The sequence below is a fragment of the Haliotis cracherodii genome, unplaced genomic scaffold (genome assembly GCF_022045235.1).
Source record: "Haliotis cracherodii isolate W230 unplaced genomic scaffold, xgHalCrac1.p SCAF_6, whole genome shotgun sequence".
NCBI classification, from domain to species: Eukaryota; Metazoa; Mollusca; class Gastropoda; order Lepetellida; family Haliotidae; genus Haliotis; species Haliotis cracherodii.
Window position 1 is genome coordinate 47,699,598 of NW_027266319.1, and position 18,224 is coordinate 47,717,821.

At 38.4% G+C, this 18,224-nt stretch overlaps 1 protein-coding gene across 1 annotated transcript in view; it reads right to left on the minus strand.

Annotated features, from left to right (window-relative positions):
• Positions 1-3,863: 3,863 nt before the first annotated feature.
• The window catches only part of LOC139446464 (interaptin-like), a 32,891-nt gene continuing 18,530 nt past the window's right edge, over positions 3,864-18,224 (minus strand). Inside the window, exons 11-13 of the mRNA XM_071227776.1 lie at positions 5,315-5,426; positions 4,915-5,036; positions 3,864-3,971 (exon numbers count right to left, since the gene is read on the minus strand). Of these exons, the coding sequence (XP_071083877.1) occupies positions 3,864-3,971; positions 4,915-5,036; positions 5,315-5,426 (342 nt within the window). The remainder of the gene's footprint in view (positions 3,972-4,914; positions 5,037-5,314; positions 5,427-18,224) is intronic.

The window sequence follows — 18,224 nt, forward strand, 5'->3', positions numbered from 1 at the left end:
TCCAAGGCAATATTGTCTATCTTGTCATTGTCATGCTAAGCTGTAGAATGTTAAGTGAGCTTATGCCATGACCTGTTTGTCCATCAACCATTGTTGTCATCAACTTTACACAAGGCTCATACAGATGTGGACCATTAAAATCCAAGGCCTTTTCAAGGGTTTCAACTGTCATTTTCAAGGCTATTTTAGTTGGGTTATTAGCCCTAGTCTGTCAATAGTCAAGTTCATGACTGTCTCATTGAGGAAGCATACATTACTACAAATGGGATCATAAAAACATGCTGGGATGTCCTGGGATTTCTTTTGAAAAGAAAATTTATTCCTGAAAATAATGTAATAACTAAAATGTTACTAGATCTCCTGAAAGAAAATATCTGGCTCCACCTTCACAGAAAGGCAGTGATAGAAAAAAAAATTCCAACAAAATTCTATGTAATCCCTATTCATAAACTATTCACAAATCACCTGTCACCACCAATTTACCTCTGATAAAGGCAACCCAACTGCATACATTAGATATTTGTTAAGCATCAACTTGGCTTGTAGTGTCGATGAGTTCTCAATGCCTATGCAGAAGATATTTGAATATCAATGGTAATTATTAAAAGCATCTCTTTTTGTTGATTTTGAAGCACAATAGTTGGACAGTAGTCTGAGGTACTATCATGCTGTGTTAGAATCCTCCTGTTTGTTGGTTGCAATCCAAAACTTGATTTGCCAGCACAGACCAAAGCTTTTTTGTTAACTTCTAAGACCTGCATCCTCCAATATTAAGCTGACATGCTGTGATGTTACTGACTCATAGGTCAGAATCGTGTTAAGCCTATATCATTCTTTTTTTTTACATTTTGAATTGTTGATGACCTATTCATGTGAGCTACAGCTCTATTTTTGAAAATATTCATTGAAGAAATGTGATAGTCATTGACATGCTACATAGATTTGTAATATTAACTATAAATTTGGCCTGTTATTGAAACAACTGGATTTAGATCAGATTGAAAACATTCTCTTAAACATCATGCAAATCTAATTAATCTCAAAGCAAACAAATTTCAACGACTTGAAATGGCATCGTTGTGGATGAACATTGGTTTCTACCACTAATAGTAGCTTGTTATAGGATACTGTACCTGTCAATTGCAACTAACATGAATTCATGTCTTGGGGCAAGGTGACATGACATGAAATGACACCGCAGTGGGTGAACATGGAGAAAGACCAACAGTGCAATTGTCACCATGTTTGATACCTTCTCATAATTGTCAATGCTATATGTGTTATCAGCCTCCATGTAAGAAACTATTTTACCAATCGATAATTGATATGTCATCTTAATTGACAGGAATTATAGAACAATGTTACCAAGGATACGTTAGATCACGGGGTAATTTGAAAAGCATTATGACATCAGCCCATTATGACGTAACTCAAAATGTGTATTTCTGCAAAGCACTGTCAGAGCCTTTGAACTTGGAATACACCATGATGCGGCCACATGTATTGTTGTTTAAATGTATAACCATGTATGTAATCTGAAACAAAGTGACATGTAAGAAACCATTTGATTCACTAGATAATCAGCAAAATTACTTCTGAGACATAAAGAATATTCCAAAATACATCCGTATTTGCGCAGAAAAAGTGAGAAGGAGAATCTTTCAATTGCAACAACAAAACTGTGGCTTTATTTATAAGAAATAACATAACAGTATGATGCATGAGGCTTTGCATACAGCACAATCATAAATAGCATCAACAATAACAATAAAATGTCATTTAGAAAGATGTTTGTATTTAATATATATATATAACTTGAAGCAGAACCTCATCAAAATCAAGATCTGTGTGCTTGCGACTGCAAGGGTGTGGATACTGAACGACCTTTCGCAAACTATGACTGACCAATGAAATGACCAACAAGATGTCAACATTAGCCAATCAGAAAGCAGCTTTCTTTAGCTTTACGGCACTAGTTTAAAACTGGTAACTTCCATTCAAGACTACACTTTGAAAACTATTTTGACAAATTTCTTGATTAAAAATTTTATAACTCATAAAAAGAACATTTTGGAAAATCTAATAGATGACAAAGATTGTATAACAGTACTTCCTAGAAGCTATGGAAAGTCTCTTCCTTTTCAAATGATGTCCCATTGGAGTGAGAGATCAACGGTGATTTTGATGCAATTAGTTGTACAGCCCATAACTCATTTTGAATAGCCGGTGTAAACCTTTTCCAGGTTGAATGATTAGAAAACATATTCCGACTGTTGTTGTTTGTTGTTTAACGCCGCACTTAGCAATATTCCAGCTATATGATGGCGGTCTGTAAATGATCTCGTCTGGACCAGACAATCCAGTGATTAATATCATGAGCATCGATCCACCCAATTGGGAAACGTTGACTTGCATTAACCAAGTAAGCAGGCCTGACCACCAAATCCTGTTAGTCACCTCTTATGACAAGCATAGTCGCCTTTTACGGCAGGCATGGATTGCTGAAGACCTATTCTACCCCTGATCTTCTCAGTTTGGTAATTAACGTTTTGATTGGTCGGATGAAAGGTCATTCTGACATGACCTGTATTGGAATGTACTCAGATCTTTGTTTTGTGGTAGCGAGAGCTCAGATCTGATTTTGCTTGAAGCAGATCCACCAATAGTCCCCTGAATGCCCCAAATATTGCATAAAAAAAACAGTTGACAAAAATTATCATTCACCAAAGACATATGCTGGTTTTGTTTTCAACCAGTTGATAAACAAATTTGGGAGTGTATTATGTACTCCTGAAACAATGTAATCTAATTTACTAGCCAGTTGGGTAGACAAACATCTTGCAAGGATCAAATTTCATGGATGCTGACATCACTTCCCAATCAGACCAATAGATTTGAATATTTGGTTTTTGTTTAATGCCGCACTTAGCAATATTCCAGCCACATGACGGTGGTCTGCAAATAATCGAGTCTGGACCAGACAATCCATTAATTGACATCATGAGCATGGATCTAGACAACTGGGATTCGATGACATGCATCAACCAAGTCAGCGAGCCTAACCACCCAATCCCATTAGTCGTCGAGCATAGTCGACTCTTAAGGCAATCATGGGTTGCTGAAGACCTAGTCTAATCCGGTTCTTCATGGGTGATATCCTACTAGAATATCTATTTATTTAATATGATGGATAATCAAGGATGCTCTGGTATTATTTTGATTATTCACAGTAATCATCAGATTCTGTAAGTACAAGCTCCTCAATGAGAAAATGCTTGTAATCCCTTTGTTGCACATGGGCAAAGTGGCCCGTGAAGATCAGGGGTAGAGTATACCTTCAGCAACCCATGTCTGCCGTAAAAGGTGACTATGCTTGTCGTAAGATGACCAAACGGGATCGGGTGGTCATGCTCACTGACTTGGTTGAAGCATGTCATCGATCCCAATTGTGTGGATCGATGCTCACGTTGACTCGATTTCTTACAGACCTCTTTCACGTAGCTGGAATATTGCTGAGTGCGACACTGAACAACAAACAAACATCTAAACATGGGCACAGTTATTAATACTTTGACTTATTCACAAAATGTATTCTGTAACACTGCAAATGCATGAGGGCAGTTTTTACTTCATGTCCAGTCTGTGACAAAAACATTTGAGTCTTCAAGTCCAAACTCAGTTTTAAGTATCATTTTCAGAAGTTTGTAATATTATTTGGAACTTATTTGGCTTTGCCTACTTGATCGAACAGAACAATACTAGAAATGTTCAGTGTATGTTCGCAGACATATTTAAGTCTGTGCTTACTCTGGCTGCAGTCTTGTATCTATAGTCACAGACTGCATATCTACCAAACATGCTTATCAGCATAGTTGTTTAGTTTGATTACGTAAGCACTGTATAACATTGTCATCCATCTGGGTATCACAAAGTCTTCGCTTCCCAGCTCTTCTCATGGGCGGTGCTGTTCTCTGAAAATATATAGTAGTATCTTTTCATGAAAAAAACAACACATTCTGGAAGATATCATATTTCACTGGATTGGATTCTTCACATCCATGCAATTTGTGAAGAAAATTGTCATGATCATCCTGGCTCCATGGTAAAATATACTCCTAAAATTGTGGGTTTCACCGAAGTGGTAAACGTCTAAGACCTGCATCACTTCGGGCTTTCCTCCCACATTAAGCTGACACGCCGCGAAACAACTGTTAAAAGCGGCGTTAAACCTAACTCACTCACTCACTCCTAAAATCCATAATATGAAACTATTTGTATGTCATCGAGACTGCAGCATTGATATTTCATATTTATGTAGCACTTTCTTTTAAGCATGACCATGCTTTTGTGTCACATCTATTAATTTGGAAACAGGATTTAAACTCTATATCATACAGGTACACATATCTTGTTACTCCTAATTTCTTAATGGCTTGTTAAGTGTCAGATAAAGCATGACTCAGAGGTTGTGCTTGGTGATGTAAGACCAAAGGCGAGAATGGGGAGGCTGTCGGCATATCCCCTGATCACAGAAAATGGACAATATGAGCAGAAAAGAAATTAATAGTTGGTTTGTTCCCTTCTACAGACCCTCCGTCTAATCTGTGTGGAAATCCAAAGCTGTTCCCCAATTTCAGCTTGACAGATGGACCCTTTGTGATTGGTATACACAGACTGAAGGTCATTCCATGATAGCTGCATCATACCAAAAGACATTAAAGGTGGTACATGTTGTTACCCTGCCTGGGAGCTTGTCATTACAACAGTGACAGGCCAGTCAGTAAACTGTGTGGGGTATTCATGTTATACTGTGGCATGTCATCTCCATGGACTAGTATTAGGAGAATGATGAAAGTCACAAGCAGTTACAAGCAGCCACACAGGAGCTGTAAACATCCCCAAAACTTTACTCACCAAACTGTGTTGATATGTCCAGAATGTTGGGTTGTTGTGTTTACTGTCAGCGTTGATGGTTGGTGTACTCAGTATATCATAGATTGGTAGTTGTTGATTTCTTGCAAATGTCTCTAATCCGCCTATGCACAAAGTACAGGAATAAAACAAGACCATAAAGTGTAGTAAGAAGTATACTTGTGTTAAAGTGATGAGACAGGATGGTATTGTTAGGTAGAGTTGGATGCCTTGAAGGTTTTAGCAATACTATTATAATCAAAAGACACTCTTATTCTTTAAGATGAGGATCATTGTGAAATTAATCCTTAATTTCAATCACTGGGTAGGTGTCATGTAAGTCATAATTTGTTTACCTGAACTATAATGTCTTAATTCACTGTCCCTCCCCTACCAAACTAACCTGTGTTAAAATGCAGGTTCATGTCTGGTGTTTGCTTGTCACATTTGATTCTCCTCCTCACCACCACTTCAGTAATAGACAATGATGGAGACGAGTCACGGCTCTCATTTGACTGAAATAGCAAGTCATAATATCAATGCAATAGTGATATGACTGTGGGTTCGAATTCCGGTTTGCCTCGATTATGTTTCGAGCTTTGTCAGCACCATACCTGTGCTCGTGGGTTTCACCGAAGTGGTTAACATCTGAGACCTGCATCACTTGCGGCTTTCCTCCCACATTAAGCTGACACGCAGTGATATAACTGGAATATGGTAAAAGCGGTGTTAAACCCAACTCACTCACTCACTCTTGTGTGTGCTGAGCTTAACACCTGAAAACCTTTCTACCTATTTTAGCAAACATATTTGAGTTTAAAATCAATGCTAAAGTATCTTTAGTTAATCAACTAAAGAAAACTTGTACATACGTTGTACTTATCTGGCGCATTAAAATCAAATTGGTAGTATTTCAGACATATTTTGGAACCATGGACTGACCGCCAACCGTCTACCTGGGATGTGGCCACACCACATTTCCATTTTCCAGTGTATCCTCTGTCAAGCAGAGCTCTGCACACTCTCATCCAGATGGTGCTGAAGCCTTCTATTTTATCATTTATCATCCTCTCGGCAGCTTGGAATAATCAGTAATTGCCTGCATCTTCACCGAAGATGTGGTTCTCGGGGAAGTCCTCAACCAAGTCCTCTTCTAGAAACCTGTGTCATGGTTATGCATGGTGTCCCCAACTCTGCCATCATCGTCAGCATGATCCAGCAGTTCATGCAATCAACGCAAGATATATCACCTTCAATCAAGGCCATGATGGATCAGTGTTTGTAAAAAAATGTCTGACAATATATCCACCTTGCAATGATAGGTCGTGTCTTTCAACACATATATCTTTGGACCATGTCTCTCTCCGACATATGGATTGTAATCAACTTTGGTTGCTTGATCTCATCAGTATGAGCCATGCTTGTCCCTGCATAACAAGACTCCTCCTTGCCAGTTTAATGGGTAATTACCACAAGCAAACCAACAGAAGAATATCCAAAATGCAGCGGGAACTTGTGCCGCCGGGGTCAGACATGAAACACAATGCCTACCCTCAGCCAAGGCCATCCGTTACATCTTGTCTTGCATGGGATTAACAGGACTATAGCAGTCTGGCAGGGATACTTCTCCACACGACCGTGGCTCATGCATGCTTGAATAGCAACAACAGGCTAGAGACATGGTGGCTATGAATCTCGACTCTGATCTTGCGCCGATTGCCAGAGGAGGAAGTGTCTGTTGGTTTACACATTTTTGAAATTGATAAAGGAAATTATCATCTGCTGCCAAACTTACAGCCACCTACAGCACCTGAAACGTCACACACTACAGGCCTGAATGCCCAGAGTTCACCGACACATCGCCCATGGCTCCTACATTCAACACTCTGCCTTGGCCTTCATGTACTGACAAAGTCATTTGTCATTACTCACGCTAAGACAGATGAAAAATTATTGCTGCCTCTCATCAACTGCATGATAGACACTACTCAAGTAGTATAGGTAATGGTGATTCTGGACCACTTCCACTAGAGCTAGATTTATATACCTATACCACCCCTACAGGGGGAATTTTTTATGTGTAAACGCTGATGCGATTTAACAATAGTCATAATTCGTATCAAAAGAAACATCAATATGAATTAATAATGAATAAAATTTACCATAGCCCACGAGGATATTGGAAAGGTATAGGAGCAATAAATAAATTAGCCACCGCGGCTAAGGTATCTAAAGATGTGGCCAAGGATTGGTTAAAGAAACAAGCGATGTGGCAAATATACTTCCCAGCATCGTGTTATATACCGAGGAAGAAGTTTGATATTTTTACAAATGAAGTTCATCAGGCTGACCTCACGTTTCTTCCCCACGATAAGGTAAAACGCAAAACGTATAAATATGCTTTAACCGTAGTGGATGTGGCTAGTCGATACAAAGAGGCTGAGCCATTAACCTCGAAAGATTCAACAGAAGTAGCTAATGCACTGAGTCGCATACATAAACGCGGACCACTAAAATGGCCTAAGCTATTTCAAGTAGATCCTGGTCGCGAGTTTATGGGATCGGTAACTAAACTATTAACAAAGCACGATGTCGAAATCAGGCGTGGTGAAAAAGAGGCCCACCGTAGTCAAGCTATCGTTGAAAGATTTAATCAGACATTAGCGGAACGTTTGTTTGGCTATCAGTATGGGATCGAAATGAAATCGGAACGATTGAGATCAACTGAATGGGTGACACGATTGTCAGCTGTTGTATCAGCGCTGAATAATGAAGTAACGAGATTAATCGGGAAGAAACCATCCGATGTGATTAAAATGAAATCCGTGATTTCCGAATCTTCAGCACCGAGGAGAGGCAAAAAACGAAAACTTCAGGATAGAGTAAGCGTAAGATATTTATACCAGCCCGGTGAACTCGAAGGAGGCCTACGTTGCCAAACCGATCAGATTTGGTCCCTTAAGACATATAACATTAGTCAATTGGTTATGAAAGAAGGAGAGCCTATTCTTTATTATCTTAAAGATGGACTGGGCAGGGCATTTGTACGAGAAGAGTTGCTCATAGTTCCCGACGATACTGTATTACCACCCTAAATAACCATAAGCATGGGTAGTTACACCATCCTTATCAATCCATCTCTTTGTATCTAAGGGGGATAATGATGTCTTGTTCATTCTTAATCCATATATCCTATGATTGTAACTTCTTAAAGAGTTCATCTCGTGTTTGAATGTTCTACCCTTGAATAATTCTTCTTTATACTGTTCGTGTTTGATATGCTTTTTTACCACATACTTCTTAACACCCTTAGCTTTTCTTATCTCTCCATTATCAGACTTCTTTATAGAATACATCTTAGGTCTTAATCCGACATTCTCCGCTGTAGGAGTCCCAGCACATACATCCTTCATCTTACCTAACACCATTTTATTTACTACGCTGTGCAGTGGATTATCTTTTGGGTAATCGCTCGTGTCGTACATATCTATTTTTTCTGCTAATCTTTATACACATCCTCGGTTTGTATTTCCATCAACAAAGAATCTGTGTCGGTATATAACACCTCACATCTATCGATGTACTGCTTCTTAAGTTCGTTGTAATACCGAATATCTTGCTTCTGTTAAAAGCCGGACGGGCTATAAGTTTCCTGAGTCTTTCTTCCTCATTAGATCTGACTAATTTAACATCAACACACTTCCTTAGATTCTCCATAGTTTTACCAAATACTGAGTTATTTATGCGCTTATATAGATTCTTTTCAAAATCGCTGGTAGCTATCTTTCTTAAATCTGTGTTCAGCCTTATATAGGGCTCCATCCAAGGACTTTGATCAAACTTTAGAACTCTGTGTATTTTCTTTAGTTTCATACCTGACAATAGATATAACTGATTTCTGTAGTGAACTATATATTTTGTCTTATCCATCAGATTTGGTACGAGTTTTTCTACGTTAGCTAACCTTGTATTACCCATCAAGGAGTGTTGATATTCCAACATCCAATCTTTATTCACCATTAATATCTCAGGAGCTAGCGGATAACTGTTATGATCTTTATGTAACGAATTTGGATATTCCAAGTCAACTTCTAGTATGTATCCTTTATCGGTATCTGAGGGGATATCATCGACCCACTCAAAACCACCCGTGGGTAAAGCTTGACTCACAGCCCATCCGTACAAACTGTTGGCGTCGAGATATAATATATGCGTATCGGGTTTACTCGGATCATATCCTTCCACAAATGTATTATTAGCCTTAGAATACCTTTTCGCTACCATCGATATACCACCTCTTAATCCTTTCTTATAAACAAGTGCATATCCTAATCGGTGAGTAGTTTTAGTTCTAAGCCGGTCTTCTTACACAATGCATCCCACGATAGTCCGGGACTGGAATAGTATCATGCCGGGACCAAGCCGTATTGTTTTAAACATGTCTTTCTAAATATCTCAAATATATCGGCGAGTAACAGTACATCGGTTTTTAAGTACAGATTGTGATAATCGCCTAAATTCTTACAACCTAATTTATCCCACACCGTCAGAGCGTGTTCATAATCGGCATCTGTTATTTTAGATTCTGTTAAGTTACTACAGAATGATTCAAGGGACGGTAATTTAGTTTCATTGAATCTAGACCAATCATCCATATATTCGTAAGGATATACACCTTTTCTAAGCAACAAATGACGGCACCTATCGGTATATTGATTTGTTATCGCAAAGTCATCGGAATTGTTCGCATTAGCTAAATTGTCCAGGGAAGATAACAGAAACTGTAAGGAGTGGATGAACCTAAGCCCATTACTTTGCTTTAGTCTGGCTTTCCCATCCTTGTCTGTATAATGTATAGTTTTAGTCAACGAGAACGATACATATTTTCCCATATTATTAGGAATACACGTTAAGCCGCCGTCGGTCTTTGAGATAGCTTGCATAATGAGATGTGAATCGTATCCTCGGAAGTTATGAAACACAACGGGGATGGGTATTGTTTGAGAATTCATTTTTAGTTTCAAGTTACACTGGTTATGCGCAGCTCCCTGATAATTACTCGTGACGTGGCAATGATCTCTTACGGAATCCCCATTCAGGGGTTTATTACAAACATGACAACTCGTTGACTTCTTATAGGCCCTCCAATCATCCCTCGTCATACACATTGGTTTCTTATGCGATAAATTTTCCCTGATTATTCTCTCTTCATTTTGTAGATATTCTAGGAACTTTCCCGCTGCATCGGGACCTTTGTAAATCACGGGCGTGTTTGTTTTCCCATCATACCTTACAACTATATATCCAAACCCACAAGGAATATGTTCTGGAGTTTTATACGTAAAACTATCTTGATTATCTTGATTGCTACGGTTGGTTTTTTCTATAGGTTTGATAAGCGCTTCGAAGTCGGCGTAAATTACGTACGGTACTGGTATTTGATTACAATAATGTTCAAATTTTAATATATTTTTCCCCTCTTTGGCATATTGATCCTGATAGCAGTCTGTCCAACACCTCTACAGTCTTCTTTATGCGCTTCTAACAGATCTTGTTTGCTGTACCAATGCAGGCATCTTTCACAGAAATATTTCTTTCCTGCATGTTTTGTTTGATCGCATAATAGTCTGCTTAAACTCTTTATCCATGTATAATGATATTTACCATCTTTTTCGATCAGAAATGAATTGATTCTGGGAATACGTTGCGGAGCGGAGCTTATCCTGTGTACAACAATTCCTTCATAAGAATGTCCGAAAACATTTATAGCTAACTTATTTTGCTTTTCCACCTTATCAATTTGTGAGATTGGTGTAGGTTCGTCTGTACCATCAAGGTTTAGTCCATCGTTTTGGGGATCGCTCGAAGGTCTATCCGGATGTTTGTCTACGAGGAACAATGCAGATCTCATCATCATTCTTAAACAGTCATCGGATTTATTTTTTACATTAATTATGGCTTTTTGTCTTTTTATAATACAGGGGTAAATCTATATAAGATCCACCTTAGAAAGCCATATAATTTGCTATATCTAAACATAAACTATCGATTTTATCCACACCCCAACCCGAACCTCTATTAGTCCAGCGTTCTAAAGTTTCCTGTATCCTCTGAATTGATGTATCTAATGATGGGTTTATAGTATTGGATTCGGTTATAACTTCTTGATTGCTACGGAAATATGGTTTGGTATATTCGGTGCTATCGTCTGCACTACTTTTACTCAATGACATTTTAATCGTCAGCTGGTATTTTATACTATGTAAATCATCTAATTCCTTGTTAATTTTGCTTGATATCATAGGCTTAACATCATTAACTCTTTCAACACCAATCAACCAGAAGTGTTTACTGCTGGGACACCGAGTTCCCAGAGACTCTTGTGTGATAGATGAAGCCAACATTTATCAAAGAAAATATCTGCTTGTTAAATATATTTGCTACTACATGTTATACACCATTTGAAAGGTCTGATCCTATGGTTTATAAATATGAAAATTATGTTTTTCACATCATTTAAAATAATGCATTTACAACTTACAGCTGTGATACCAAGCTCGTATTTGATAATTTTCACAAGTTGGCGAAAGATTTTTGTTAAATCGTGTTATTTTGAACATTTTAAGCAGGAAATCACGATATATATTAAAAATATGGAACTTCGTGAATGTATCGTGCTAGGTTACGAGCTGTGACAAAGATTTTTCATGCATATATTTTTGCATTAAACATCGTGTCCGAGCCGAGAATTCAAGGCGACGAAAGCCGAGATGTCATTTGACTTACATTACATGCGATCGCACGAAAAGATGGAAATAATAACTTAGATGTAATTTTGATTACTTTTAGATATATTTTTGTTGATTTTATTTATTACTTTGTATAATATATTTAAAGATTTGTTTAAAACGTCTTTATTTTGGTCTTTGACATGTTCGATGTGGACCCGTTGTTGAAATGTGTGTCCGAGAATTTTATTTTCAATAACATCGCGGGAAATAGTGAATAATTTTTTAATTCATCGATAAAATATGATAAATTGAAATGGAATACGTATTTCAGACATTGTGAAATGTGATAGATTTAATAAATGAATGATATCACAGGTAGGTCCATAAAAATATATACTGTTTTGACGTGACTACGGTGTCTGGGGTCTCGATGCTTCTTGGCCGGATAACCGGCCTGCGGTGTTGAAAGAGTTACCATCCATGTTGGAATTAATATCCATCTTCCAACCTCTTAGATATTTACCAACGCCGGCGGATATGGGTACATATTTTAACTCATTATTTTTTTCAACATCGTCAACTGATTTATTATCAACATCATCAGGTTGATTATTATCTAGTAAAGCGATCAATTCAGCTTTTCTCATTCGAGAATAACCTCTCAGCCCACTGTTTTTTGCCAAAGCTTTCAGCTCTCTGACAACATAAGTCATTGTGATATATAAATACATGTGAACTAATGTCTAATTGGTTTGAATTCTACCCAATCTATTTATCTCATTTCGGTAAGCCTTTTTCCTGTGCTAGCGACTGATTTACGACATCCATTGTCTGAAGAACATTTGATTGCAAAGGCTCATTACCCTGGAGCCATGACATCTATATGCCTTGAAACACTTAATTGCTGTTATTTATTAGATGCTAATCCTATTTGTTAATCCCCATTTTTGTGTACATCGACCGTCTGCCATCCTGAACAGGATGTGCAAGTATGTCACTGATGATTTACTGTTTACATTTATATTTATTACTTACTAAATGTCAGGTGACCTTGGCTATATAAGCCTTGGTCCAGAGAAATTAAGGAGAAGAGAAGGGGTTTGACTCTCTTACCAAGCAGACCTCTCTCCCACAGCCCAGAGTGTGTACCGACTCTCTGTGGCACCCTCAGTTATTTTCTAAGTATATTGAAAATTGTTAATTGTTCTTGTAAATAAAATTGTGATTAGTCTCCTGTGACTCTGGCTCTTTGCTGACTAATTCCCCAAGAAAACCAGCACCTCATTTGAAAGGTATTGTTCACCCAGAACAGTTCCATGATATTCCTCTCATAAATAATTTGAAACCATTTCTTGTCAGCACCTAGACTCTTACATAAACAGTAACTACCTTTGACCCCAATCCCACATACAGAACACGAATAATTAATGTGCCCTTTTATAATTGCAATGGAATGGATTCCACAAAAATCCGACATACAGCTCTTTCCAAAAATTTGTGATTGGCCCAAGCGTGTGAATTTACATCTTGATGTGCCTCTCACCATTGTGATAAATACACAATTCTAGTATCATTTGTCTCAATGCATGTCATCAGCTTCCACTGGTGAGTCATAGCTGTCAGCAGTCAGGGTGACATGGCTGATAAGACTCGCCCTAACTAGGTCATGGTTTATGCGTAGTTATTGTGTAGCTATAAATAGCGATGACTGATAACCTAAACATTATGAATACTATCTCGCAGGTTTTTTGTTCCTCCGATGGTGTATAAAACTGACTTATTGTTGGTCACTGTATTGGGTCAAGTTTTTTTCCATAAACGAGGAAGTATTCGTGCAGGGCAAATTCAACATCCTTAAATGTTTCAATTGAATGTCCTTGCTTACGCAGTTCTTCATTAATGAAATCTAATCTTAATATCCCCTGTCTGGTCCATTGTGACTGGGCTGCTTCGAGTTGTTCTAATGCTTTATTATGTCGTTTACGCTCCTCTTCAACTTCTTTAGCGTTTGATTCACGCAGAGTAGAAAATAAAAATTACTCCCCGAAAAAGCTAGAGCATTAACAACAGCTCCACCGACCATCATCGCAATTGATGCCATGTTTATATGAATATAATATATTCAAATGTTTAATTACTTCATTATGTCTTCCGGGATAAGCCCTTGTTTGATGAGCATATCTTTTGTTGCCATAGCCAATCCAATATCGAGAATCACCATACCGATATCATGACCATTAAAATCTAGCTTTTGTGGTGTGGCTTAAGCAATCATTTTAACTATAAGGGCATAGCCAATGGCCAAGCCGCTGACCACTGCTGAATGATACGTTGCGTTAACCAACATTTTACTGTCTGTAACTGGAGTAATCATCCTTCTCATAGCATTATATGGGGGCTAACCTCTAATTGAACTTGTTGTTGTGTAATCGGGGGTGACGTTTTCTCTTCTCCTGTCTTATAAAACAACCATACCACCGCTATAGCAACAACTCCTACTAGTGCCCAAGTTTTAATTGGACGACTATGTTCAATATTTGAATTATGCATTAGTTTCGCTTTCCTCACCAGTCAGCCCTTTCTATCGGCGGCGATTTTTTTTTGGTTCTTCGCCACTCTGGCTTGTGGTATTTCCTCATTCACAATCTGTTGTGCATTCTCGTTCACTTGTTCCACAATCTGTGGTTGCATCACTTGAGTCTCCATTATTATTAAGTGGGCACGTATGTTTAAATTGACCATACCTAGCTGTTATTAAAGCTGTGGTGAGTGGAGCTAAGAACATTCTGTATCTATGATGAAACTCAAAGCTCACTGAGCTTATAGCGTGTTCGATGAATGGGTCTTTCTCGAGAGATTCGCAGAAATACGGGCGATGTTCTGCAGGGATAGGAAGAAACGTACTAGCTACGACTGTGTATAGTTGTAACATAGCGGACCCTATTGTTTTAGTCATGGTAGCTCCCAGTCTAGACTCGTAACGCGCGTACAGTTTTTTTATTTCTTTGTCGGTCCTGTTATCATATTTTTCGATGGTATAATTTTCCCCAAAATATTTGGAACATTTTCCACCGGCTGTCAAAGGGGCGAGTCTTTCTCTATGTTTATCTAAAGATTTATCTACATCTTGATCTGGTTCTTTGAGCATTTGTACAAAGAGTTCGTCCCATTCCATAATGTAATACCTAAAGAGATATTTAAGTCCAACATAATATAATATGGCATATCCAATACAGCCCGTAGCAATAAAATGTTGCGAAAGAATGAGGATTTCAAGCCACATTATGTCATAATACCGCTAATGTTCAATTTATCGTATTTTTGCTATATTTGCTATATTTTTGCTACATTTTTGCTACATTTCCTAAGCAATGGCATAAGCAGCTGGTTGATCGATTTTTAATACGAGTTTAAAATGCTTCGTTGAAGCTAACAGTTTTCTGACTTTATCTCGTTCGAGCTTGGTATAAATAACATCATTTTCACGTAAACATTCCTCAAATGAATCTCGGTCTTTGCAATGAAACAGGGCTACCCATTTGGTCTGCTCTCTGAGATCTTTCAGGACAGAGTTGTATTTTTGAGTAAGTACCCAAACGCTATGCTGAGTATGTCGACCGGAGAATGCTAAATATGAAAGCATATCTTTCTTTTTGGTTAGTTTTCGTGACATACTCGTAAACAGTCGTAAACGATTGCCCAGATCAACTTTGTACACACCATCGACATTCATTATCCAATCTCTCGATAGGTATGTTTCATTAACGCTTATAGTCGGGCACAGAATAATAATATGATCGAAAACGTCCCGATAATGACTTTCTAAAATATCTAGAATGAAAGCTCTTTTTCCACAACCCGTTTGCCCGCAGATGATAGCGCAGGGCGGTTCTTTAGGTAAAAGATTATTATTAGATTGCATACACGATTCGTCCATTCTGTATATTAAGCTGCGCATCCATAATCACGTACAAATATATGTTTAATTTACCAGCCGATTCCTGGAGCTTCGTTATCTGTATAGTGACACCCTCGCTGGCATTTTCTATTCTCCTCCCACTGCCATGTAGTTGGTCATCGTCCGTGGTTCGCATGTCGAGCCATAGCGCATACTTCGTGGTATTCACTCATCGATACACCCCCGAGAGACAGATCTTTCACGACCGCGTTAACTTCTGGGCTTCGTTTTATAGAAGGGAGTTTTTTAATCTCATTCCATTGTTGTTACGCTAGCATTCCTTGACTATATAGTTGATTAGGAATGCCCTCGATAGTCAATTCTACTTTTGTAATCTTGGGATTGTTGAACTTCTCGGTATTTCTTTTAAATGCATCGGAGGGGTCCTCGAACAACATTAAAATACCCTTCAACAATCTCGTGGGGACGTTTAGATTGATATTCCATGTCATATCTTTTTTGTTTCTTGTGATCTTTCGATGTTGAAGCAAGCGGTCGTATAAAATGGCTAAACTTCAGATATACTGGTTACGAATTTGTCTGGCTAATTCGGGATCTGTTATCATATCATACTCCAGCGAGATATTGTCAATGGAATAGCTAGCATCTTCAGCAGCTCTGATTACTCTACCATAGCCATTAAAAACTCTACCATAGCCATGAGTTCGTATTCTAACCTATCACCTAGGGATGCTTGATAAAAGGGCATGTGGGAATCTAGTAATTCAAAGTCTAGTGGAATATAGAATCGGTTACCTAATGCGCCGGCAACAGCGAGATCTTTTACGACGGTATTATCACCATTCTCAGCACCCACACGCAGTTTCAATGTGTTCTTATTACAAATACCTTGGTACTGTAAGTTTTCCCGCTCTTTATCCGTTCTCCAGAGATCCATGTAACAATAGTATACATCGCTATCGTCGATACTCAATACCTCATTACCGCTTATTTTAATCGTGATTTTCTTAACGATAGCACGACCTATGTTCTGAACAGGCTCCCTGTTAACGTCGGCAGCAGTCAAACTAATCGTAAATGCTAGTCGGACAGTTCCCGGAACTAACACATCGTGTGTGCCGAGATTAGGAAAGAGAACCAGAAGCATTTGATTCTGATCGATGGTACTCGGGTTATTAGTTATAGTTACAGACTGACTAATTGCTCTGCCCCCTAATGGATCTCAAAGCTCTACATTGTGGATTTAACTTGCGTCCCTATTGCGAAGACATTGTTATATTGAAATTATGTAACCTTATGTTTAATATAAAAATGGATGATTAATCTAGATGATTTTAAAAACCCTAGTACAATCGAAGTGGGTACTGATGAAACCAGCTTTGGTGGCATAAATCTTAACGATGAACTTTTACAATCAACCGTTAATGATTATTATGATGCCTTTAAAGATGTTAGCCCAATTGGTCGTGACAATTCAAAGTTTACGATAGATAGTAAAGGAATATTGCGACTGAGTGGCACTCCAGATATTGATCTTATGAATTCTCGTACTCGTAAGCCCCTAGCCTTGTCTATGATAGCCAGTAAACACGGCATCAACATTGTTCGTAATGAATTAGGTTTTGTAGACTACTCACGAGAAACACTTTCTGCTAAGACTGCTATGGTTCTTCGGACTGTGCATGCTGAACTCGGTACCATAGATAATTTGGAAGAAAGCTCGAAGCTGGCCTCGGATGGACTCGGAGAAATCTTGGATACCTACTACGATAATTCCACGGTCAGTGTACCATCCTCAGAGTTCAGTATTTGGGAATTACGAGGTCTTGACAAGGCAATGCAAACAATGCGGGGAGAACTCATCAATAATATAGCCAAGTTATCCGAACTCGACAAGCATATAGCTTATGAGAAAACAAAACTTGAACAGGTGGGTGATGAATTCAGTAGACGTCGCGTTGCAGAAAGATTGCATAACTTAGAAGATGAAAGATCGGCCCGCCTAGAGGCTGCTTCCAGTAATAGAAAGGCCCTTCGTTCACAAATCAGTTGAATTCGAGAAACTATCGATCAAGTACTCAACAATGACACTACACTGGCCGATAAAATTAAAACATTGTTTAGAGAACAGGGGATAACCATTGCCCGTATTTTAACTGCATTGGGATTTATTATATTGACTTTAACTCTCGCGTTAACCGGTGGTACAGGTGGTACAGGTGGTGGTACACCGCCTAGTGATAGGGTGGTATAAAAGAGTGGATAAAAAAGCATTTAAAAGCATTAGGTTCAGCACTGGGAAAGCTCGCTGGGAAAGCCGTGTATGCACTTCCCGGTATAATAGGGAGTGTTGTTTCCTGGCTCTTGAATTTATTAGCTAAGACCACCACTTGGCTTATTCAAAACTTGTGGGCACTGATCGTAGCAATTGCAGGGCTGTTGTACGTATCCGCTAAAGACTATTTACCCACCTACTATAAGCACTGTTTTTTCATCGATATGTTGTTGATTTTTAGCTGCAATATGTGGTGGCATTTGTGGTTGTGCGTTAGAAGATGGTTGTGGTGTCTGTGGCTTGACTATTCCCGTTTTGCCTGTGTTTGTTTGCGTTATTAATTTGGTATTAATATCTGAATTTATACCTGTTTTTTGTTGATCGGTAG